We start from the raw sequence: 24560 nt of genomic DNA, 5'->3' as shown, positions 1-24560 counted from the left end.
CACAATTGGGCCGTGACCCGAACAGCACTGCCACCGTATCACTGTAGAGACCTGTTTTTAGCTGATGTGCCTGTCATATGTTTATTGACCTTGCCTCTGCTTTCTCTCTTTACCCCAGTGCTTGCACTTCTTCCCACTGGCAGATGAATGGTGTGGTCAGCCGGACCCTGCTATTCCTGCCTCTACTGAGATCCTTGTGATGAGACCACCCAGAGGTTGCTAATCAAAGTGGAGGAACAAATCAGTGACATTATGTAGTTAGCCTCCTGTCTGAACAAATTGTGGACTCTCAGAGGTCGGCTGGCCGTCACATAACCACTGCGCTCAAAATCAGACAGCTTGACCAGAAAAATAAAGTCACTTAACAAAACATATTTTCACTTCAATGTTTTTATTTATCGCGGAACATAAAACAATATTGTGGGGTTTTTACCACATACACTATGTATTCACATAATACACCATACAGCTACAAAGAGAGAGAGACTGAACAAAAACACTTTTTTTTTTACATACTGCATCCTTGACATGAAAATAATGAACCAAGAACAATCCTAAAACTCAAAAAGGAATGTAGCTGCCAGTTGTGTAGGTTCATTTTTATTTTTCGTATGGGCCGGGGTCCAAGTCTCTATCCCAAACTTGGAGAGTGTTAATTAAACGAGGTGTTCAACAGACTTCGAAAAGAGGGCCATACACAGTGAGATGCATATGTATATCTATGTTTGAGAGTGTGTGTGAGAAAGACAAAATATACAAGGTGTGAGAAAGAGAGGGGTTGAGTAAAGGAAGTGCATGACTAGGAGGAGGAAGAGGGAGGCAGTACACAATTGCTCTTCTTCTATCTTAGCATTCAGTTACCATCAACATGTACAACATACTCATAAGATCATTTCAATAGCCTTTGATACTTGCGCTGTACCAAATGTGAAAGCAAGATAACAGTCTTCATATAATATGGTTCTATATCTCACCCTAGTTTTAATGAGTTCAAGTACAATATGTAATGAATATTAATAGAGAATGTACTCAACTGTTTGAGTGCCCCCCTGCCCTCTAAAAGAGATGTAATTTTGTTGTAACAAAAGACTTCTCAGAAAATCAGCACCAGGGCAGCTTCCCATCCTGTGAAACTGCTTGAATCAAAAGTATAGTTCTCTCGACATTCGAAGAGCTCAGAAAAATATCTGTGGTAATCATTTATCCCTTGCAATTCTTACACAGTGAATTTTAGGGTGTAGCATCGTAGCACCAGCGGACCGAACCCCCCCATCTCGGCACGTGCTTGGGAGGTGGCGTCTCTCATGAGAGCCATCCACCAAAGTCGTGAGACATTTAGACATTTACAAAGTTATTAAGATATCATGTACACTGTATTCTCAGCACCCGTTATTAGGCAAGTGTTTGTGTGTGGGTGAGTGTGTGTGTGTAATGTGGGCCGTGCATTATGGTGAAAAGGTAAAATCGGCCCTGTTGCTGTACCAGCCCCAGCCCGTGCACCTGTTGGCCATGATGTGTGTATCATCTGATTAATCATTGCAGACTAAACAGGGGCATCGTGAACGCTAAGTGCATACTTACTATTATGAGAACTAGAGTGGATAATAATGACAGATACGTCTAAACAAGCAGGGAGCAGTCTCTTACCTGATAGTCTAACACAACTGACAAAGATTGCTGGGCTATTACTCGCTAAACTGATTCACCTCACACTGGCTCTGACACTACCAGTATGTTCCTAACCACCCCCACCCGCTTTGGATGTGGTCCTGATTGTTGTTAAATTTATAAAGGGCAACTCTGCTGATGTTAAAGGAATAGTTCAACATTTTGGGATACCACTCTCATTTCTATATGCCACACCTGAAGCTACAGCCAGCAGCTGGTTAGCTTAGCTTAGCATGAAGACTGAAATCAGGGAGAAACAGCAAGCTTGACTCTGACCACAGGAACAGGAGGTCATTGGGTAGATAATTTCTTGACTGGGTGCAGTGCAGTTTACCTGAAGGGGTTAGCTACCACAGTAAAACCACACAGCGTGATGTTTTTACAAGTCCGCCCTAAGACGCATTAAACAAAATATTATGTGTTAGTGAGTTTTAGAGGTGCTGGAAGGCGGAGTTTGTTGCCCACCCAAAGAACCAGTTTAGCTGTTTCCCTCTGTTTCCAGTCGTTATGCTACGCTAAGCTAACCAGCTGCTGGTTCCAGCCCTATATTTAGTATACAGACATGAGAGTGGTATAAATTTTCTTATCTAACTCTCTGCAAGAAAGCAAATAAGCTTATTTCCCAAAATGTCAAACTATTCCTTTAACCTACAAACAGCACAGATCAGGTTTATAGCTACCTTTTTAGATTAGTCCTTAGCTTCTGGACTGTAGATCAGATTGTACAAGATCAAAGTATTCAAGCGGACAAGCTTTTTTAAACTCTGGAATTCACGCTGTCCGTAGATACGAGGTTTTGGTCAGAGAACTGCAACATGGGGGATCCTCCAGTTATTTTGACTGCCAGTGAGAAAGTCAAGTGTAGTTTCTTGGTACATAATTGGACAAATGAATTTGTTTTTAGAAAGTGACAGGTCTCTGTCAGTGACAAGGGGTACAGTACTTACGAAAGCAAAACAGCAGTGTTACTAAGCACACATTTACACACAACACATTGGGGACCAAGTGTTGTTTACCGTTGTTGAGGGCTGTCAGAGACTCCAAAATACCCCCTTGTCATTCATGGTTTAGTTACTATCCTCACCAGTTAAATAATCTTACCTAAATATTTTAAATATTTACATTTTTTATCTCTCTCTTGAGAAAATAAAAAAAACAAAAGAAAAAAAAACCTAAGCTTCAAGTTGTCAATAATCGGCTCTTTCTTTTTGTCATTAAAATCAAGATTAAAAGTGCTTTTATAAATCTTTTCTTCTCTATGTACAATTTGTATTAGCTATATAAAAAAAGATGAAAAAAGCAATAACATCAAAGACAATCATTATCATCATCACCATGTAGTAATAAATAAGAGTAAAAAAAAAAAAAGCATGTTAAAATGAGTGTGGAGATCTAGAGCACACAAATGGACATATGCATGATTCTCTTCCCTCAGTAGCAAGTTGTGATTGTGACCAGTGTCTCTACAGCGTGAGGTAGAGAGCTGGAGACCTTCGGGAGAGGTAACTGGGTCTTTCACAGATGACCAGGGCCTCGACCCAAACAACCACCCAGCAGCCAGGAGTCGGCCTATATTGAGTTCTATCAATCGCTCATTTTCAACTCATGTTGCAAGTAAACCATGTCACTATTTGAACTGAATTAGTCAAATGGTCACATGGTGGATGGAGACAAAATAAAAATGATTCACGGGACTCTATCCAAGCTATCAAATAGTCTCTCTCTTTGGCTCGTCTCTTTCACACACCCATGCATTTGTGTCATTTTCAGACACACACACACACACGCACGCACACACACACAAAGTGAGAGATTCATTGATTCAACGCATTTGCATTTAGCGCCAACTCCCAGAAGCTACAGTAATTTTCCGAGGTCTCCCTTTAACTCTCAGTACAATTGTTTTCTCTGTGAAAGGGTTACCAAAATGCATTGAATGACTGTGCTTTCTCTGCCCTGTACAGTGTACTTTGTTTGAGACAAAACTACTTTGCCACAAGAAACTGCACAAACTCCTCACAAAAGGGAACCAGTTATTGAGGCCAATGACAGAGCTGCAACCATAGCGCAGCCACTTTGATTGGCTTGCTCTGTGGTGGCAAGGTGCTTGCAGAAGGATACACTTCGCTCTGCTCGAAGATGACAGCACCATGCAGAGGAAGGAGTGGGCCCTTCACAGCAAATCAAGTGTAATAGGAGAGCACCAAGTGTGTGTAGGAGCACCAAAAGCACTGCGGTCCCAACACTGTTTCCTTCTGCTCTAACCCAGCATGGGCTTCCCAAAAGCATCTCCAGACTTCATTCACATTTGTGCCACAATGGGACAAAGATCAGCTTTGTCTTGAACTGCTTTGGTGAGGCCCATCCATGGTCAGCAAACAGGGTGTAAGATCCCCCTCTACTGGTCATGAATGGTTAAAGCAGCAAGGCAACGCTCTACTGGCTTCTGAATGGATCTCAAGTGCTTGTAGGTTTGTTTGTACACCCCACTTTGAAATGGCAGTCACTGCTGCCCTCTAGAGTTTACACTAGGAAGTGCTCACCCCTACTTAAATGTTGTAGGAAGATAAAGTGTGTCACCAGTTCCATCTTGATGTCGTAGTTGCAGATCTGGGTCAAATGACATTTGCAAATAGTGCAACTTATTTTAGCCTCTGTGGAGTACAAAACATGTGCAGTTTTCCATATGGGAAGCATGTCAAGCAAGGGAAAGCATTTGAAAGATAAATCATTATACTTCTCTTTGCATGACAATTTTCTGCACTTATGCATGTCTTGAAGCAATAAGCCATCATTCTGGTACTCCACCTGGGTCAAAACAAAACATATTTACTTGCTAATGCTAGTTGAGCCAGATTTGAGATAGAGCACCTAAGTACAGCATCAAGTGCCATGAAGAGTAGTGGAATGAGAATCAATTAGAGCTGGAATTTGAGCACCAGTTGAAAGCTGAAGGGGTGCAGAAGAGGAGGAGGAGCACATCGTCTAACAACAAGAGAGGCAGCAACACTTTTTCCCAATGTGGTTTAAAGGGCAATTATTTTTAACCTGGGATTATTTTTCCACTTTCTACATCATGATGATTGGTTTTCTTTATAACTTTAAGGTTCCCTTTTGGCCTGCTCTGTGTTCTGCTCTGCCATACACAGTCACAAAACATACACACAACAGCTGAAACCAAGCTATGCCAGCTGTATTCATTTAATGCCAAGCCTCCATTTGGAAGAATCCTTTTATGTGTTCTACTTGCTACAGTCGTCACATCAAAAAGGTACAGTATATTTGCTCATTAGTGCAAATATAACTGATAATTCTGGCATACACCGCTTTGACAACTAACTTTGGTAGATTCCTTCCTTGTTTCTTCACCAGTTGTGTGGGCAATAACAGAATGTATTCTATTTTTTACATTGTGCTGCAAGGCTGAAGTGCACAGATGTTCCTAGGTAATAGGAAAAATCTCAAATGAAGCAAATACCAAGCTACACTGATTGCATTGTGACTGTGCTGTGCAGTGACGCTGGTAAACAAAAACAATGTCACCCTAAGCAATAATAGCCAAAACTAGGAAACAGAGGCCCAGGGTGATAGTAATTGTAATGATCCTTTATGCCTAAACTGGCTTTCCATATCTGGAAGATGCATATCTGTATATTTTCAATATAGCCATCAAAATCTCATGCAAGCCTACTGGAAAGCCTTTTTTTAAATATATGTACATATGATTACGGTAATATTGATTTGCTGTCTTGCCAGGCAGACAATGGCTCCTCCTCCAAGTTGAGCTGGAAGATTGACAAGAACAAAGGAAATCAAACAGAAAATAGGGTACACATTTTCCAAACATGGAAAAAGCAATTGTCTGAGTCTGACTGACTCAGACTGATTGATTTAAAAAAATATATAACCAAAAACAATCACATCATTAATAATAACATTAATGAAAACAGCAATAATAAAAAACAAACAAGTCTTCATTATAATAATACCTGTAATAACAACATTGACAGTAACAATAGCAATCATAATAATATTGATAATAATAGCAATAATTAAAATTATTAAAATTCTATAAACAAGGAAAAGCAATGGAGTTCCTCTCCCAGGAAGAGAGAGGAAGAGCACCACAGGCAGTGTGTCTGAAGCCCAAACCACTGCCTGACATGAGGTAAAAAACAATAAAAATGTCCCCTCCTCCAAGTGGACTGCGGAGGGGTCAGGATGGAGAGATGCCAGACTGCGGGACGGCTGAGAGACATTCATCCTGCTCATCGTTCTCTCCAGCCCTCCACTGCATCACTCTGTAGCTATCCTTTTATGTCTGTTTGACCTCAGACAAAGTGGCTGTAGGGCCCAGTGAGGCAGGTGAAGGCATAGGGAGACACAGTAACCATAGAGGTGGTGTGGAAAGTAGGGGCTAACCGCGTCACTGGCCCCTCCCTCTTGTCTTTAGATTGTCCAGGTCCTGGACTAGCACCTGCCACTGTAGCCCCCCACTTGCGTTTCTTTCCGAGGGCCTTGATGTCATCCTGGGAGAGGCCAAGGAGAGCTGCTTCCTGCTGCCTCTGCAGCGCTCGTTCGGCCAGCAGCTTCATTTTGGCCTCCCACAGAGCCAGGCCGTGCATGGGCTGGTTGAGGTTCTTGTGCTGGTAGAAGACCAGGGAGATGCGGGTGGGGTGGGAGCGATCAGGCTTTTTGAGCGGAGTGGTAGCATGTAGTTCCCGACGAGCACATTCAATCAGGATGGAGCCGTGGGCTGGTGCTACCGCTACACCACCAATGTTGGGATCCAGGAAGTTGTGCTCACTGTCAGACCACACCTCATCATCATCCTCTTCACGGCCCTTGGTGCTCTCAACGTCACTCTCAGCTCGGCTGGGGTTCCAGCAGGCCTGATCTGACTGCTGCAGGGCATCAGGGAAGAGGCGACCCTCAGGGGCAGAGGACGGGGTACTTCCTGCAACTGAACCACCACAAGACTTCCAGGCCTTCTCTTGGAGCCCAAGGGGAGTGGAGCACCGACTTTCCCCGGTCTTGGACCAGATCTTGTCAGGGTAGGCTCCTGCAGGATTGCTGTGCTTCAAACCAGGGCTATATGCTGCAGGACCCATTACCCAAGCATTCGGCTGAGGACTAGGAGCAGGGCTGGCCCAGTGCCTGGGGGTGCCTGGACCTGGGGTGCCTGGCTGCGGTGTGACTGAGCCTGAGTGAGAGCTGCCAGGCTGTGGTGTACCTGGGTGAGGGGTGCTTGGACGTGGGGTGGCAGGGTGTGTGGAGCCTTGATGTATGTTACCTGGGAGCGCTGAGCCTAGGTGAGGGGACGGAGATGGAGAGGGAGGTACTTGGAGCGATGGTGATGGGGCGGGGGAGGCCATCAGGGCATTTGAGCCAGGATAGGACGTCCACTGCTGAGGGTAAGGAGAGGGCTGACGCTGCTGGAGTTGCTGGTGAAATTGCTGCTTGTCTGGGTTCAACAATGACGCTTCAGGACTTTGTTTAGGGTTCAGATGGTCGTCCCAGTTGGCAGGAATGATACTTCCATTAAGCTTGTGGCCTGGCCAGGCAGCAGGCTGGGGGGTGGTGCTAGGTGTGTTGGCACCAATCTGGTTTGGCATTGCGCCTTCATAGACTGGCACATCCATAGGCTCCTGTTTGATGACTGGAGTGCCTCTGTTGGAGGGCTCAGAGGAGACAGAAGAAGGACGGGACAGGCTGTAGTCTGCAGGCTGGATGTAACTGCTGTGGTTTGCTTGGTTGGCTTGCTCTGGGTAGCTGGGGTAGGACTGGGCCAGTCTGGCCTGAAGGCTCTGAATATCAGGCTTCTTGTCTACCTGGTCAGCCTTGGTGCCTGCTTTGGGCATAGAGCCATTTCGACCCTCGTACGTCCTCAGCTTCGGGGGGAAAAGTGCATTGGGGGGGTAGTTGTAGTAGCCATTGTGCATTGTGGGCAGATTGTGGTGGTAACCATTTACGGGGTCTGGTGCAGAGGGCTGGCCAGTTGGGGGGAGGCCTCCCCTTGCATAGTAGGCAGGGTGTGGATAGATGTTGCTGAATGGGTCTGCAGCCTGCACAGGATATCCATCTATTGATCCATTGAAGTGTTCCTTCTTGATGTTGGGCTTCACCTCTTGTTTTATAATTGCTGAATGTGTGAAAGAAAGCAAAGATAAATTACAAACTTAAGTTCAAATACTACAAATACTGCATTTTAATTGTTGTCCTCTGTGGATCTATGTGTTGGAGTTCCATTACACACTGGTTGCAGGTTAGGGTTAGTATAAATGCATTTTAGGCTACCACATAAGGCTCCAAGTCAAGCAATTTAAAATAATTTGCCTTACAGTCTGGACACTGGTTAAACACAATCAAGTACATCAGTGACAGTGACATGAAAACAAATGAAACACGATAACAAACCTTTATTGCCTTGGAGTTGAGGGGAACCAGTGATGCAGACCTCAGCCTTGACCACAGTTTTCTCTGGCGTCTCCCCTGCCTGCTGCATGAGTTTATTTTTCTTCTTCTCTGAGGAGGCCTTCTTGGCCTCTAGCCTACGCTGTCGGCAGGACTTGGCAGGTTCGGGCAACTTGCGTACCTCACGGCGGAAAGCCTGAAGCACCTGGATGGCCCCCGTCTGCATCTTGAGGCGCTGGGCCTCCTCATTTCCAAACTCATCAGTCAGCGAGACCTTGTAAAGAGGCAACACATGGAGCTGCTCATCCTCAGGGATCTTCTTCACCTCACGGTTGTCCTCCTTTGTTAAAGTACAAACCTACCAGAGCGAAGAGCAAGATGAAATGTTAACTGTGCTAGCATACAAAACAGCAACACTTTTTACTTAACATATTTGGCTTATTCACACCCAAGAACAATACATCCTTTATTCACCACAAAATACCCCAAAATACAAATTCAGGACTATGGAAAGGGATCCTACCACTGTGCAACCATTGTAGAGGTTATGCTGGTCCTTATGAGCATGGGCACAGAAATCCATGCAAGCAGTGACTCCAGAGAATGGGCGTCCTTCCTTGAAGCCCAGCCTGCAGTCTGGAGCTTTCAACTCCGACTGGCACTGAGGAGGACAAAGATAACTTTATTTACATGCGTATGCACTGTCAAACTTTTGATTATATTTGCAGCTGGTGTTATACAGTTACTGGTGGTATTTCTGCTCACATACTTGTTGTATGTGGATTGAAAATGCAACTGCATTTACACTTGTGTTGATAGTGGTCACAATGTGTCCCTGACCACCTCCGTAGGCGGAGGAGGTTGTCTTGGCCGATCGTACCACAATCCTTCCTCATTGCATCTTGGGTGCATTTACACCTGTGCTTTCACGTGGTCAAGACTATCTGATTGCAATCACATCACCCAAAATGCATTTTAATGCACTGTGTAAAGGTGTCAAAGGCAACACATTTCATAGACGTAATGTGTCACTTTTCAAAAATACAAAGCTGAGGTTGAGTCAGCGCATGCCAGTAGATCTTCTCTGTTTCTCAGTCTTCTTGCTAAGAAGCAGGAATTTATTATGTGACAGCCAAAGTCTTGATTGTCTGCTCTATAGTACCTCTCATTGTGTGTGAAGAAGGTGACAGGTGAGTAGGTGGCTGCATGTGGTTTCTACTGTGTAAAGACTTAGAATCAGTGTACACTGATGGGGATTTGCCTGTACAACAAACCTGGTTACTGTAAGCCTGTGGGGCCAACTGCTTGTACAAAGGAGCCACCTCAGTTGCCAGATTTTGGAATCTATCCCTGAGTTTGTCCTCCTGACAAGCAAAAACATGGATCACAGGTCAGAACAAAACACACAGAGCTTTCAAACTGTATCTTTTGAAAGTGACTAAGGCCATTCATCATTAGTATTAACATATTCCTGTATAATGCTAATGCTTAAACTTAGTGGCTTTTATGTGATGAGTACCTCTTCAGGGTGATCTCCTTGTAGTCTGAACTTGCGTGGCATTTTGCTTCGGGCGTACTTACAGCCATTAAAGTACATACTCCACGAGCAGCCAAAGGAGAAGGAAGCACCACAAGTGTCAGGGTCCTTGCCTTGACACGCACAAGTACGACTGCAGGGGGAGACAGTGAGCACTCTATCAGCTTGATGCACAGTGGAAATGATGTGTAACCTTTGCATGTTTTACATTATGTGCACACTATATTTTATCTGGGCTGCAGGATACAACAATCTCGCAAAGAAATGTCAATGAGGAATTTTGGGCAGTAGTTCATTTGGAGCAATAATGTTTGAGCACATTAAAGATGTATATTTTTTGTTTACATTTATATATGTATATCACAGACATAAAATTTGATGTACTACATGTGCCATCAGTCAATAGGCTAATGGTGAATGGTGGTTATTTGTGAACTGGGTTAAACAAGGGTGTGTCAGCACCCATTTATAGCTAATTGTGGAAGTGGGATGGACATGGACAATGTGTAACCATCAATGTGTACAAATCCAGTGACAAAGATGGATCATTTTGCTTTTGCACACATTGTCTGACTTGAATATATTTCTATGTCAGAGATTACCCACATCAGTACGCCTGATAAGGGTGTGTTCATTGAACCTACCACATTTTTAGCATATTTTCATTGGTGTCATAGGTCGCCTGATATAGATGGCTTGGGATAAAATAGTTTAGCATGTGCTTCAAACAGAACTCCTCCTCCATAAACAAAGTGAAGAACATACAAGTATAATGCTGACAGACAAGCTGCATTCTCTCACATGCACATTCATGAACTTGTATGTTAGAAAACTGGTGTCAAAGTGTCCCCATCAGCTACTCACTCATCATTGAGGCCACAGCGTCGGCTGGTGGGGTTGCCATATCTAGTGAGGCTGTCCGTGAGTTCACTGTACAGCTTGTCAGCCATGGCCCTTGGGACACCTTCCCACGCCATAATGAGGATGATGATGACAGCGTTGGCACAGTGGTGGCCGGCACGCTGACGCACCAGACACAGGAGCTTCTCTGTCTCGCTGCCACGACGGATCACCTGACAGGAAACAGCGCATATCATTATTTTAGCGTTTACTTAGCCAGGGTTTGGTAAACACCCTGTCTCTTTAGCTGCAACACTGTCATTTATGTTGACTGAGTTCTGCTTCTCTGATTTAAATACATAATTACATAAGAATTAAATATAGTTCAACTATAAAATGCTGGTAAACCTACTATTGTCTAATTTTATCACTATTTGTGACTGCAAAACAGCCACCTTTACATGTCCAGCACACACAGATTCTTGTGAATTACTAAACAAGGCACAATGACAAACAGTTGATGCTTGCACTACATATTGGACAGATATTTGATACCTGTACTGAAATCTTACCTTACTTTGCTAATGATGCCATAGGTTAAATACATGTAGCTGACAAGTCCATTCATGTGTAATAATGTATTTATTTTCTATGCAGAATAAGACCAAGACGCCTCTCTCACTGTCTCCACCACACAACCACATTCACCAGCCCTCATTAGCAGGATATGTGAGGGGTGAGACAGGAGGGTAGCACAGGAAGAGTGAGACCTCCTACTGATTTACTCACTGTGATGACAAACTTGGCAAGGTGTCTCCCCAGGACAGCTCATTTTACGGTCACACACACACACACACACACTCACACACACACACACACACACACACACACACACACACACACACACACACACACACACTCACACATACACTGCATAAATCTTTGTGGATTGGCTGTCATTATGGTCAGGTGGGACAAAAGTCTTAAAATACCTATTTTTCTCTCTATCACTTGTTGACAGACTGACAAAAATGTGATTTTTGAAAGTCGTGAGCCATTCTTTTTATACTTGACAATACCCCAAGTCCCCAAAGGCTATTGCTTCTTATCCTACTGCAGACACCTGCTGAAAAGGTATGTATTGTTCTCATTACCCACACAGCACATGTGATGTGATGTGATGCTACTTACCCACTTAGCAATAGGACATCCTCGTGAGCTCTTTCCCTCTTTGCCTGTGTATACCACCTTTTCAATCCGGATGGCATCCCCTTTCTCTCCATACCTACACAGGAGGAAAAACAATTTACATAACCAATTCCAAAAAACAAGTATAAATAAAACAGAATGTGATAATTTGCAGACCTTTTTGACATGAACTCAATTGAAGAAAGTACAAAGACAATATATTTAGTGTTTTACTTGATCGACTTCATTGATTTTCATAAATATATGCTTATTCTGAATTTGATGCCAGCAGCACATTTCAAACAAGTTGGGACAGGCATTCAGCTTCATTCAACTTTTATACAGTGCCCCAATTTTTTTGGAATCAGGGTTGCACCTATTGCAATGGTCATGCTCTTCAGCAGTTGGTGTCTGGTGCCAGAATGATTTCTCTTCAGGTCAGAGAGGCCTGATGCCTGACTTTAGGGCTCTGATGTGCCAAGCTGACACTCAAGTGGCCTAAACTGACACACACGCTGTAGTCTTCCCTGGGTGTCAGGGGCCTAAGGGTCACCAAGCCAACCTCAATGACATAGCACCAACAAAACTTGACTGGTCAGATGTTTTGCAGTTTTTTGTGGCCTCACATGTTCTGTGAAAAGTTGCACTGGAACACAGCACAAATACTATACCTGATAGCCAGTTGACATCTACCATAGATGTGTGTTCTGCACATTCATTCACAATCCAAAGAAACATGAAAAAGACATGTAAAACTGACTTACATGTTCAAGTTGTAAATGTGTTAATGTGTAAATAGCCTTATTTAAAAAAAAAAACACAGGAAAAGTGGTTAATTACTGATCTGACTAATCCGACGGTTCAGATTAGACATGCTAGACATGTTGGTCAAATGGTGGCTGATAAAGGTTAACTAGTGCCAATGGTGCCACATAGCAAATATTACATGTGGCCACTCAGTAACAGCCCAACAGCACCTCGGTAGCTGCTGACTGCTAGTTTGGTGTATCAGAACAGCAACAGGAGACACATTCCTGCTGGTCATTAGTTAATGATTTCCTTTAGTCATGATTGACCTCCTCAAGAGTGTGTCTTATTTTTTTCCTGTGTTGCTGTGAATCTGTGTCATTTTCTCTGTGCCTACAGGAGTCTGTGGGAGTTGCAGTTAATGCTAACTATGACAAAGACAGGCCAACCTCAGCAGCACTGGCTGGTGAAGAGGGTTCACAATGCTCTGCTGAGATTCACACAAGCACGCAGAGTAAACCAGAACCCACTAGCCTCAACACAATGCCAGCCAAAGGGACAGCTCTTGGAGATATTTCTGTGCTGGTGTTTGTGTCCAAACAGGCACGCATGAGCTTATTTTGTGTACACACATTTCTGTTTGTTTTGTGTGTTTGTGCGTATGTGTCTGTGCACACCTGCCTGAGCAAATAATGGTGTTGCGAACCGATTTAACATGTGTGTATTTCTGCAGGTGTACTGGTAGAGTAAGGAGGTGCATTGGAGGAGGGAGGGGTCAGAGGTTGCACTCGGGTGGGAATAGGTCATCAGACCTTGTCAGATGTCTGTTCACGGCTCATATCAGGTCTCCTGCCTGTTCGATACCTGCCATTGTGAAAACTTCAGCCCTGAGAAGATTTGGTATGACAGTGAACGCAAGGGGATCCTGCTGAATGAGAATCACCCTGAGGTGGCTGAGAGAGTTGGAAGGGAGTAGGCTGTATCACCACAGGGGTGGCCTGCTGGGGTCAGGGGTGGGTCAAAGGTCAGCTAGGGACACTGAGGTCTTAACTCTTACGTCATCTCTCAAACAACAAAAACTGTCTGAACACCCCCCCTTACTCATCCTGTGCTCTCCAGGGACTACTGACTCATTGGTCCTATTGAAATCCAGCCTCTCAGTGAACAGCAGCCAAATGTGAGCCTCAGCATCATGTTCAGTACTATTAATATGAAGCACAACACAATGAGGCATCTGGTTATAGAATACTACAGCACAGAATGCAAGGTGTTTTTGCATTCTGGGGTTGCAAATAACAGACACCACGAGACATTGTCAGAATGTGTTAATCAAGCTATGCACTCTTCATTCATCCTTAACAACAGTTGATCACCTTTCATCTGTGTTATGCTTGGGTAAGACAGCAACACTTCCTGTCATTAAAATGACCAAAAGGGGTACTTTCTGGTGTCCCTTCCTAAATTGAATTAACACTAATCCTAGGAAGATCGAACTGCTAAGCTCAAGATGCCTGTCGAGCCACTGCAGACAAAGCAGTGTCCACTCAGTACGATGTATGTGATGACTGATGGCTAATGCTAAACACCATGAGATGCCTCATTCTACCTTCAATTGGATTATGAGATTATTTGCTTCATTTGAGGTTTCAGCAGAGCAAGTTCAACTATTTATGCAGATCATATGCGCGTAAAAATTTATCAAATGCCAAATTTCAGCCTGGATTAATGCTAGAGGACTGGCACATCATATAAATAAGTCATTGTAATCTTTGTGGACAAAAAATGCACAATTTCTATCATTTTTTATACTATAATTTTACTACCCCTCTTATTTCCCCCCTTCCCTCTGTCTACCTCTCTCTTCATCTCTCTGATTTGATTTATATCCTTCTTTCTCCTCCATTCCTCTCATTCTCAGCTATCATCAGCTGCTAGTCCTGTGCTTCTTGCTCTGCCTCTGATATGCTGATGATGCTGATACTTCCTGTTCCTTCTACTGGATTCTGGGTCACAGATTCCCTGAGGACAAAATGTGAGGAGGAGGGAAGGTGGAGAGAGAGGAGGAGGAGGAGGGAGAGGCAGAAAAAGCAAGAGCATGTAGGAAGAACAGAAGCAGACAAGAGAAGAGGGAAAGGCTCACCTCGTCTCCATCAGGTTTCTTATGGAGGCTACAGTAGGTCCAGATCCCAGGTGATTGTAGTAGGGCCCTTCATCTTTCTCCACAATTTGTTCTAGAAAAAAGACAGAGAATGAGGAATCAGCAAATAACTGGACCTGAAAAAGCACTAGGGCAAATTCCACACTTAAATGTATACAATTATTGACAATATACAACAGATCACATTTGTTGATGATGTATTTATTCTCTTACTAAAGTTGTATCACATATTACATCACCTCTGTAATGGACACTTGAGTAAATCTAAATATTCAGTTATATTTAGTCTGGTTCTTCCATTACTATAAACTAATATAAGTATTAAAACCACATTTTGTGATTCATTTTCAACTTCCTTATCTTACACTGAGAGAGGAAGTGAAGCAAAATTTGGCACTCTTTGTGTTTTGTTGCCGATTTAACAAAACAAAAGACATCAGCGGCAACACCACATTGTAAATAAATGTTGTTGCAAATCACATTGCGCAAATAAGTAATTTTTCTGCCTCAAATCTGAACTTAATAGTGCCTGGATAGAGTCCTGCTTGAAAGGGTATTCACCTCACTGAACTGGCTAAATGTCTCTCTTAAGTTGCTAATATTTAACACAAGTCCCTTAACTTTACTAAAGAATGAAGCTTTGTCTTTGCATACAATCACGTCTCAGTTTTTGTCGAGGTTTGGAAAAAGTTAAAGGCATGTGTTTGATATTTTCGGGCAAACTCTAAGGCATCCTCTTTGTGGTTGAACCCAAGTCATCTATGAAAAGCATGAGAATGTGCAACTGATTGCAGCATCCAGTTCACACAAACAGACACAAACACACATATCCTCCTGACACACAGACAGTGGGCTGGGACTGTAGGGTGTGGTGCCTGTGTGGAGACACTGTAAAGAAGAAGCTTTTTGAGGTAGTGATGAATGACTCAGTTTGTATGAATGTTAAGAGGGAGTAAGGGTGTGTCTGTGTGTGCACTGTGTACATCTGTGTTTATGTTGTGTATGAGTGTGTGTACTTGTGTGTAAGTGCATTTGACCATTGTCCTCCATGTCCTATGACTTCAGTGCTAGTCTTTGTATGTGACACTGTGCAGCTGAATGTATCCAGCATGAAATGTTACACTCTAATGGACTGCATTGCCTAGCTCTGTAACAGCTTGTAATGTGTTTTAAAATTGTATGGCATCGAATACTTTATCATATGGTAACACACACTCTGGATAATAACATTAGCTAAATGCTCTAAATGTAAATGTTGTACACTATCAGCTGTTTGTCTAAAATTTGGACATTCACTCAGTGCTGTGTGTGTCTCTGTCTCTGAGGTAATATAAGGTCACACTCCCCTGTTGGTGCAGGGAGGCACCAGGGCGTGGCTCAAAGCAGGAAGTGGAGGAGTCATACTAAATTTTTGTGTGGAAATTGGTTGTGAGTGTACATGTGTGTGCATATCATGGCTGTTTAGTGTATCTGTGTATTTGAGAGGCAATTCATTCTAGCATTGTGTAATGCTAAAGGGAGTTGACAGCAGTGTTTCACCAGGCTTTACTATGAAGACTTGTTTGTCTGCTGGTCTTTACTATAAGTAACAACGGACAGCTAGCAAGTGTTTCCCTGCAGCTGCTCTTCCCCTGTTGTGCACCCTCTTTAATGTTTAGGGACAGCAGGAGTCTATTTACCCGGCTTTAACCCTTCATAGCCAGCCTACAGTTAGCACTCAGTAACTGCAAGAAATGGTGGTAATTTCTTGATAGCTTTTCTGAGAACAAAATCTTTCATTATTAAGTTAATGCACCAAGTTAATGAACTGAACCACAGCAGCTACAGAAGTAAATTTTTGATTTACTGAGTCATTAATTAATAACTTTAAGGACAGGAAGGCTGGGTCTTATTGAATAATAAAGACTCAAGCTTTTACATTATAATTATGTGGGTGTATCAAAGGGTAAATCTAACTACACTATCTTTATCTACTTGTTAAGCTTGTTAAGGTAATTTATTTTCTTATTTCTTTTAAATATACAGTGTATAATATGACCTATACATAGCCATAGATTTCCACTGTAAGACCACCTACTCTATTGTAAACAAATAACCTGAGCAGGGTACTACCCAAACTATGGGACTGAACCCCTTTCTGTTAAACAAAGCCTCTGTTCTCCTTGCCTGCCAGACCCAAACAAACACAAAAGGCTCCTTCTGCCACCACTGCTATTGTTCCTGCCCGCTGCCTTTAGTGCCTCACTCTGTCGCAGTCTGGATGGTCACAACCACACACCCTGGCAACACACACATTCTTAGACAGACTCAACAAGCAGTCATACAGAGAAGCTGAAGCAGAGGGTGAATGAGAAACCTAATAGTGGGCCTGTGTAGCAATACGTACAGTAAAGCACTAACAGTGACAACGTAATAGGCTCATTAATTTTTAGCTCAATTATAAATTGAGCTAAACATTAATGTAAAGACATGAACATCTTCAAAAATCTTTCCTTGCAAAATATGCACGCTCCCTTGCTGCTATAAGGCACTTCAGAAAAAAAAGTTACTATCTATCTAATCTATCAGGTTTGCTGTACTTGCAGACTTAAATTCATCCCCACTTAGAGATGGATGTGCAGTGTTTGGAGTGGTGTGATATTTGGAGAACATTATTGAATACTTGGCTGAGAAGTGCTAATGGATTATGTTGATGGATAGCAACCTCATCCTCCTGTAAACACACAAGCATAAACAGACATCAACATACTGACTTACCCACACAGGTGCATGTGGGGAACTCTGCCTGTAGATCTTTGGAAGGAGTATCCAGCAAGGTCTTGGTGGGGCTGTCCAGATAGCGCAGAGGAGACTCTAGGAAGCCTCTGAGAGACGGCGAAGAAGGTAGACTGTCCTTAGTGGGCGTGTCCTCCTCAGAACAGTATGTGGTGGAAAGTACTGCTATATCACCCGAGGCTTCAATCTTCATGCGTTTAGGCAGCGGAGAACCTGGCATGCTGAATGTATTCTCCAATACACTGGGCTGCTGCTGCTTGTCCAGAATTGCCTCCTGATGCCGAGAGACGTGGAGCGACCCCTCATGCAGACCCTCCATTGGGCCTTCTGTGGATGTCTGATTCAAGGCTGCTTCACTTTGGGTCCCTGACTCATCCTTGTTGACTTCCACCTCGTGATCATTTGGATGAGGTGTGGAGCTGGCTTGGGTGGTAAGAATTAAGTGAGCCGACTGAGATTTGGATGATGATGTGGGACTGATGTCCTGAGGACTAATCTGGGCCTGATTCCCAGGCTGAGAGGCTGTAGCAGTTTCTTCCATGGGCTGACTAGCAGTTGTGTCTGAGTCCCCAAATTCAGCCTCAAACTGGCGGATTAGTTCTTCGTACTTTGGGTCTATGTTGATGAGACTTGGTAATTGTGAGGTGCTCGATGGAGATGTGGAGGTCAGAGGTGTGGTGGTGCTGGTGTTACTGGAGGCCAGGCTGCCCGCTCCCTCTGACTTAGCATGAGCTACAAGGGCCAAAGGTGGGGGCAGAGGACCTATGAGGGCTGGAGTGTTTTCTGACAATGCAGAAACAATGGAAGTGGGAGTCATTGAGGAGTTGGAAATGGATACCTGAGATTGGGCTGGGGCAGGGAGGCCTGCAGCAGCAGCCTGAGTGGAGTTACTGTGGAGGGGCAGAGGGGGGAGAGAACCTGGTTGCAGGCTGGTCAGGGCCGGGGCTCTGTCCATCATGAGGACTGGTGGTTTTTGTACGGTGATCTGAGTCTGAGGCAGGAAGGTTGGCATGGAGGCTTTCTGCTTGGTCTTCTTGATGATTATCTGTTTGGGTTTGGGCATGGGAGGAACTGCAAGCATTCCACTCATAGTTTTTATGACAGGAGATCCTTGGCTGCTTTTTTTCTTCTTGGGTTCCTGCTTGATGGCCAGATGTGGCAACCCTTCTGCCTCCATCTGTGGCCACCATTTTTTCAAGTTCTGGCAAGCCAGGGGTGCACGAAGGCCTTGTGCTCCAAAGCCAGGGGAGTGGTTAGAGAAGAGGTTCCTCTTGTAGTGAAGGTGCTGTTGCAGAGCCGCCTGAGTGGAGTGACTGATGGCTGCTTGGCCAGGAGACAAGGCAGTGCCAGGGTAGTGCTGACCCTGCTGCTGACAATTAGCCATGCCATGATGTCCCATGGAGGCAGTGTGATGATAGTGCTCGCCAGAGTCTGGCTCTTGCTTTATCCTGGTCAATGCTGGGTTGTCCTGGGCCTGGATACCTCCATTCTGGCTCACTCTGAGCTGCTGTGTGACTGGAAGCTTAAAAGGAGCATTGCTGAACTTGCCACTGGTGTCACCAAGCAGCTGTTTGAGCTCCGACATGGGGTCTGAGCTACTGTGAGGTGCAGCGGCGTAATGAGACTGGGGCTCAGACTTCACACACATCCATGGGTTCTTCTGTTCAGAGCCTCTGCCTGAGCCCTGCTGCCACTGCTGGGGATTAGGGCTGAAGCCTGGATGTTTTTCCTGACCTGGGAAGGGAGAGGTAGAGGATGGGAGAGGGGTAGCATGGGATGGCTGGCCCTGGGATTGGGGCCTGTGGTGCTCACAGGGCACTGGGGCCTGCTGCCTGTTGTGAAGTCCTGGAGGGACGGATTGAGAGCGTGAGGAAGATGAATGGGTGACGGGAGAGGATAGGATCAAGCTAGTGCCATTGGGGGGCTGAGGGAGGTTCTGGGTATGTTGGTGGTGATGGAGGTTACTGTTGTAGGGGGCTTGACTTGGAGAGCCGGCAGCTAGTGGACCAGTACCAGATAACTGGGTCAGGGCTTCTATGGCGATGGCTGTCTGAAGGCTGATGTTCTTTTCCTTGGCTATGGAGAGCACCTGGGGAGAGCAGGGGATTGGGGGCTTGGAGCAGAGCACTTGTTCTGGATGAGTTCCCTGTTGCTGCTTAGGGTATGAAGTAGACAGGCGGTGGCCACCATTCACCTGGGGGTAGGGCTGAGCACGATGCTGCAAATGGGGTTGCTGTAGGTGTGGCTGTAAGTGTCGGGGTGCATCAGCCATCTTGCAAGCACCTTGATCCTCACTGGTTGCCAACTTAATCTTCTTCTCCAGCCACTCAAGGTAGTCTGGACAGTCAGGCCCATCACAGTTGCAGTTAGGGGGCTTGTGTCCATGTTTGGCTTGGCTCAGTGCTGTCTGTAAGGTGTTCAGGTCTTCTGGAGGTTGGAAGCTACCCTCAGGAGCCCCTGCAGAGAGTCTGGCCTGAGGCCCCTCAGAACCCATCTCCTGGGTGAACTTCTCATACAGCTGGGCTGTGTTAGGCTGCATGAGGCAGGAGGAGGAGGAAGAAGGAGGCAATGAGCCAGCAATAGCAGAAAAAGCCACCAGATTGTGGGCATCCTCCATGTCTGCGTGGTGGACAGGTTCATCGGGGGTTGTACCACTGTTGCTGTTCCAACATGGTTGCTGCTGTTGGGTGTCACTGACCTTGCCATGTCCTGACACCCACTGCCTTGGAGGCACACTTCCTGCCCTCTTCTGCTCCGTTTCCATAGACGTCTCATCATTAGGGTAGCGATTCACCCCATTGGCCAGTTCCAGGCTCAGTGCGCCTTCCTGGAGGCGGTCATGTGACCCAATTTCCATCTGGCCTCCACTTCTGGGGCCATCCACTGAAGTGACTTCGCGAACAGTCTGAAAGACAAATATGGAAAAAGGTTAGTGAGGTCATAATAATCCAGTGAATCCAGGACTGACATGCAAAACAACATTATACACTGTAGATTAGGAATGATTTTGAATAATCACCCTGTGTTGGCCATGTAATCACTGTCATTAAATAAAATTACTTGGTATTTTTTAATCTGTATTCCAACAAAATTCCCACAGAATGATAAATAGCAATAATCAAAATAATATCGGCTCCATTCCTGTCTTCCAAGATCTTATCCAGGGTTTCCCTACCACCTCTCACACATACAGAACATACAGTGCTGCACTGACAGGTCAGTATGGCTAAGAAAAACTGAATTAACTATTGCTTCGGTGGAGTGATTTCACAACAGGCAAATGTTTTGTCACAGTCATGTGACATAGATTCACTGTTTTTTTATAAATGAACACTTTGCTCCAGATCAGTTGGGCTATGCAAAGCAGGCAGTTGGAGTTAAAATATGTCACCCGTGGTGTTGGGAGACTGTGTGTGGGGCCAAAAGTGGACACACTGAGGGCTGAAGAAAACAAAATACAATACACGCAGTTTTCATCATTCATTAAATATTTAAGTAGAGAAGACATATCAACAGAGTAAAACTAAAGATTTTACTGAGTTTACATTTTATTTCAAGAACACAACTAGTAAGTGAAACAAATCAAGATATTTTAGAAATGTTTCCTACAAACATTACTATACTTCATCTGATTACAACATGTATATGCTTATGATACATTGTGAATTTCTTTTATCAGCAAAACCAGTTAGTGAATAAGTTATTATGGCCTCGTGGAAATATTGTGGCAATTGCTACTGTTTAACGGAAAGAGAATTTCTATTGAAACATGTTCTGCAGTTGGTCATAATGAGCTTACTGGTGTTATTTCAAGTTCAAGTGTTCTCTTGAGTGCTGAAAAATGATTTTAGAAGCAAACTGCAGCTAAACCAAGTGTCTAAAAGTGAGCATTACACTTCTATTTCACTGGAGAGATTATCACAAGGCTAAGAATCCTTATCCAAAAAACAAATAGCATGGCAAAACTCAAATAATGTAATAAACAGGATCTAAGATAAAAAGCCAGCTGAACACAAAGTGAGCTGCCCTAGATGTATACAAGCAACAACTGACTCCTGATATTTGGCAAACACTATACCACTTTTGGCTGGAAAAGTAACAAAGTAACCGCATTTATATTTTAGATGAACTGTCACAGATGCTCATTTTTTAAACAACAGTATTCTTTGCGGTCAGTGTATATCTGTGTACAGCACACAAAGAAAAACAAAAATGTAGAAGTATTTGAGAGAGTCACAATGAACAAACAAAATGTCTTAGGAAATTTCAGTAGGTCTAAAGAGCTTCTAAGACATTTGGTAGCGCTAATCAGGAGCTGATCAGTGCAGCCACATGTCTCAGTTCCTCTCTAAGGTGAAATTGGAACAGTTACCACATTAGCAGTTACACTGAAAACTGCAAACGCATCACCAGGACTGGAGTCAAATTTCAACAATCAACAATCTGTTTATTCTAGTAAGGTTGTAGGACCAGAGGGGTGTGTTTGACCATAATATCGTAAAAAAAAAAATGCATAGACAATTAAAAAGTTATTTTGCTACATTTGTCTACTTGACTACTACTCTGAATTATCCTAACCTTAAAGACAACTATGGGGCTCAAATTCATTGGAGTTGTAAAATTACTTGCACACAGTATTTAGGCCAGGTTAGCTCCTCATAGATAATAATCAAATGAGTCTAGAGAGGAACAGCAAACAAAGATAATCCAAGGGCAAGATCGGAAATCATTGACAGAGTTCATGTTGTGGCTGAACAGTGTATTACGGCATATATAATAGTTCTTCTGAGACGAAAACAATGGCCAGCTCACTATTTAAGTACATTTTTTGTGTTAGCCCCAGAAAAGGAAGCCAACACACCATATTAATAACCTTTCTCGTGTGATAGTCCTCAGCCTATATGTACTGTAAACAGACAAGTACCCTAAACAAGCAACTACTGGATGTTTCACATTACAGTGGCCTTAACTCTACAGAAAACTTCCATGCATCCAAAATACTGGTTGCAAGCACACTCCATCCCTGACAAAAGACACAACAAAAGCTGAACTAAGACAGAGAAATGGAGATAAAAATAGTTCCTTCTACATACATGCAAACTAAGCGCAAGCTTGCTGATTTTCCTCAAATCCAAACATAAATGTGAACTAATTCCTGATTCAGAGGATCCATAAAAGAAAATGGCTTGTGTTTGTAGATCCATCAGTGTATGACAGTAGAAGTGAGCCTGGCGTCCAGCTTCCCCATCATTTGAATATGACTGAAATGAGCCTTTGAAGTGGCTAATTAGTGGACGGGCAGTATGCTTGGGTCTTTTGAATTCCACCTTCTGCGCCGGGTGTCTGTTGGGGGTCCCAGGGGGTGGCGATGGTTTTGGTGAGAGGTGGTGTGGGGTTGGGGGTGGCAGTGAACAGCCGGCATGCAATACGTGAGAGGCCCCATGTCTGCACTATCAGTGGCATCAGACGGGAAAGAGGAAGGGGGGGGTTGGTAGCTGTGCGCGGCAGTTATGAGAACTGCAGTGTGTTGAAACAGTGACTGCAACACTGCACAACATCCCACAATCACGTACAGTCAGTCACACTGACACTCTCTTTTCCTCTTTTTCTAAAGTCACATACTGTAGAATAAGCACGGCCACAAAAAATGTCACATGGGTTTAAAGCACTTCTAGTTGTACACTGACAACTTAGCTCAGCTTTGCCAGATGACAAATGCCGCACTGCACACAACATAGCAGCTCTTTGGAACCTCGTGTGATCTGAGCTTTGGTTCACCTTGATTGACTTTTTTGTGAGTCTATGTGCCGGTCCGGGATGGAAATGCAGCACACACACCTGCGGCGCTTTGCACCTATCCGGGTGCCTCAAACTGTACACACCACGTGCTTTGACAAATATTTACCCCGTGACAGAGCCTGCTCTCTTGCCAGGAGTCGATCTCTGTCTTCTCTCTATCTGTGTCATTCTATTTCACACACAAACACACACACGCACATTTGTACAAGCTTGACACACACCAAAAAGTGGATCAAGAAGCATCAACACACCTAACCGGATCAGATGTTGCAGAACCTGGTAGACCAGACACTTGTGTCTAGGAGCCCTTTAAACAAGAGAGCAAAGCAAGGGCTATTTAACAATGACACTGCAAAAAAAAAAAAAAAAAAAGAAGAAAAACTAGAGGGAGGAGACAAAGCCTGTAAAGACACTACTGGTGGTGGTGAGGGGGTTAAGTTCAGCTTGTGAGTAGACAGCTGAACCTAAATCCCAGATACACAGCACCCTCCCCATCCTCCTTCTTGTCCTCCTCCTTCTTCCCCCACCCCTTCCTCTGCTGCCGTGCCGAGCAGGAACATGAAGCAGAGACCCTGACAATATGAAGCCGGCTGAGAGCCCGGGGACCAGCCACGCGTACTTACGTGGTCCTGGGCGTCCAGACGGAGCTGCCAGTCGGAGAGCAGGAAGCAGAAGAGGAGACAGAGAGGAGCATGAGACTTGCTTGCCGGCACAGCAGCTCACAAGCAATCCGGCCTTGTTGGGTTGTATTCCTTTTTATTCCTTCCAGTCCGTGCAATGCACAGACAGAGCCAGCGCCGAAACACACATGCATGCGTTCACACACGTACACACGGCCAGCCACACACACACAACACACCTCCCCCCAGCACACACGTTTCTCATTCTCTTGCCTCCTCTTATGGCCGACGCTTTCTGTTCTCTCCTTTTTCCTTTCTCATTATCTCTGTCTGCTCCTCCCTTCCCTTTTTCAATATCCTCTTTCTTTCTCTCGGCTACACATGCAGTCAGCTTCTCTTCGCAGCCCCCACCTTCCCCCTTCTCTCTCCCTCCCTCCCTCACTCCATTCCCCTCCCTCTCGCGCAGCCTCTCCCTCCATCTCCTCTCCTCTCTCTCTTCAGTGTGTGCAGAGCGAGAGGCCATTATCTGAGCCACAGCGGGCACGTACGATGGAATGGAGGAGTGTGCAGTGAGCAGAAACAGAGAGAGCTGTGGGGGATAGTCGCTAGTAGTGGCAGCCTAGGAAACAGCACAGTGCTGCAGAGATCTTACCAATGAGCAAACCTCTCCCTGTCTCCATCCACGCCCTTCAACACGACTTGCTCTACTGCATTAGATGACGTTACATAAAAGGCTATGTTGTGTGTTTTGTTTATCCACAAAACCTCACTTTTGGCAATTTCGGCTATGACAGCGCTTCTCTGCTTTCGAGTG

General features: G+C 44.5%; 1 protein-coding gene across 1 annotated transcript; it reads right to left on the bottom strand.

The window, feature by feature from the left end:
• Positions 1-380: 380 nt before the first annotated feature.
• On the bottom strand, positions 381-24002 carry tet3 (tet methylcytosine dioxygenase 3). Its single transcript, XM_041936614.1, has 10 exons — positions 23750-24002; positions 17310-20232; positions 14535-14625; positions 11651-11744; positions 10484-10692; positions 9602-9752; positions 9357-9446; positions 8606-8743; positions 8086-8440; positions 381-7810 (listed from the first exon to the last, which is right to left on the bottom strand). Exons 2-10 carry the CDS (start codon positions 20182-20184, stop codon positions 6000-6002), a joined length of 5814 nt encoding a protein of 1937 aa, XP_041792548.1. The 5' UTR covers positions 20185-20232; positions 23750-24002; the 3' UTR covers positions 381-5999.
• Between the last annotated feature and the right edge of the window lie 558 nt (positions 24003-24560).

This window comes from Chelmon rostratus, chromosome 5 (genome assembly GCF_017976325.1).
Source record: "Chelmon rostratus isolate fCheRos1 chromosome 5, fCheRos1.pri, whole genome shotgun sequence".
Classification (NCBI taxonomy): Eukaryota; Metazoa; Chordata; class Actinopteri; order Chaetodontiformes; family Chaetodontidae; genus Chelmon; species Chelmon rostratus.
The sequence above is the reverse complement of the archived record's forward strand: the minus strand, read 5'-3'. Positions and strand labels throughout refer to the sequence as shown.

Bases quoted from the DNA above. Each gene is read 5' to 3' on its own strand.
- tet3 (XM_041936614.1), bottom strand. From the start codon at position 20,184: ATGGAAATTGGGTCACATGACCGCCTCCAGGAAGGCGCACTGAGCCTG. The intron at 11,745-14,534 runs GTGAGCCTTTCC...CCTCCTGTGTAG, and splicing joins AGAAACCTGATGGAGACGAG to GTATGGAGAGAAAGGGGATG. The intron at 7,811-8,085 runs GTTTGTTATCGT...TCACACATTCAG, and splicing joins TCAACTCCAAGGCAATAAAG to CAATTATAAAACAAGAGGTG.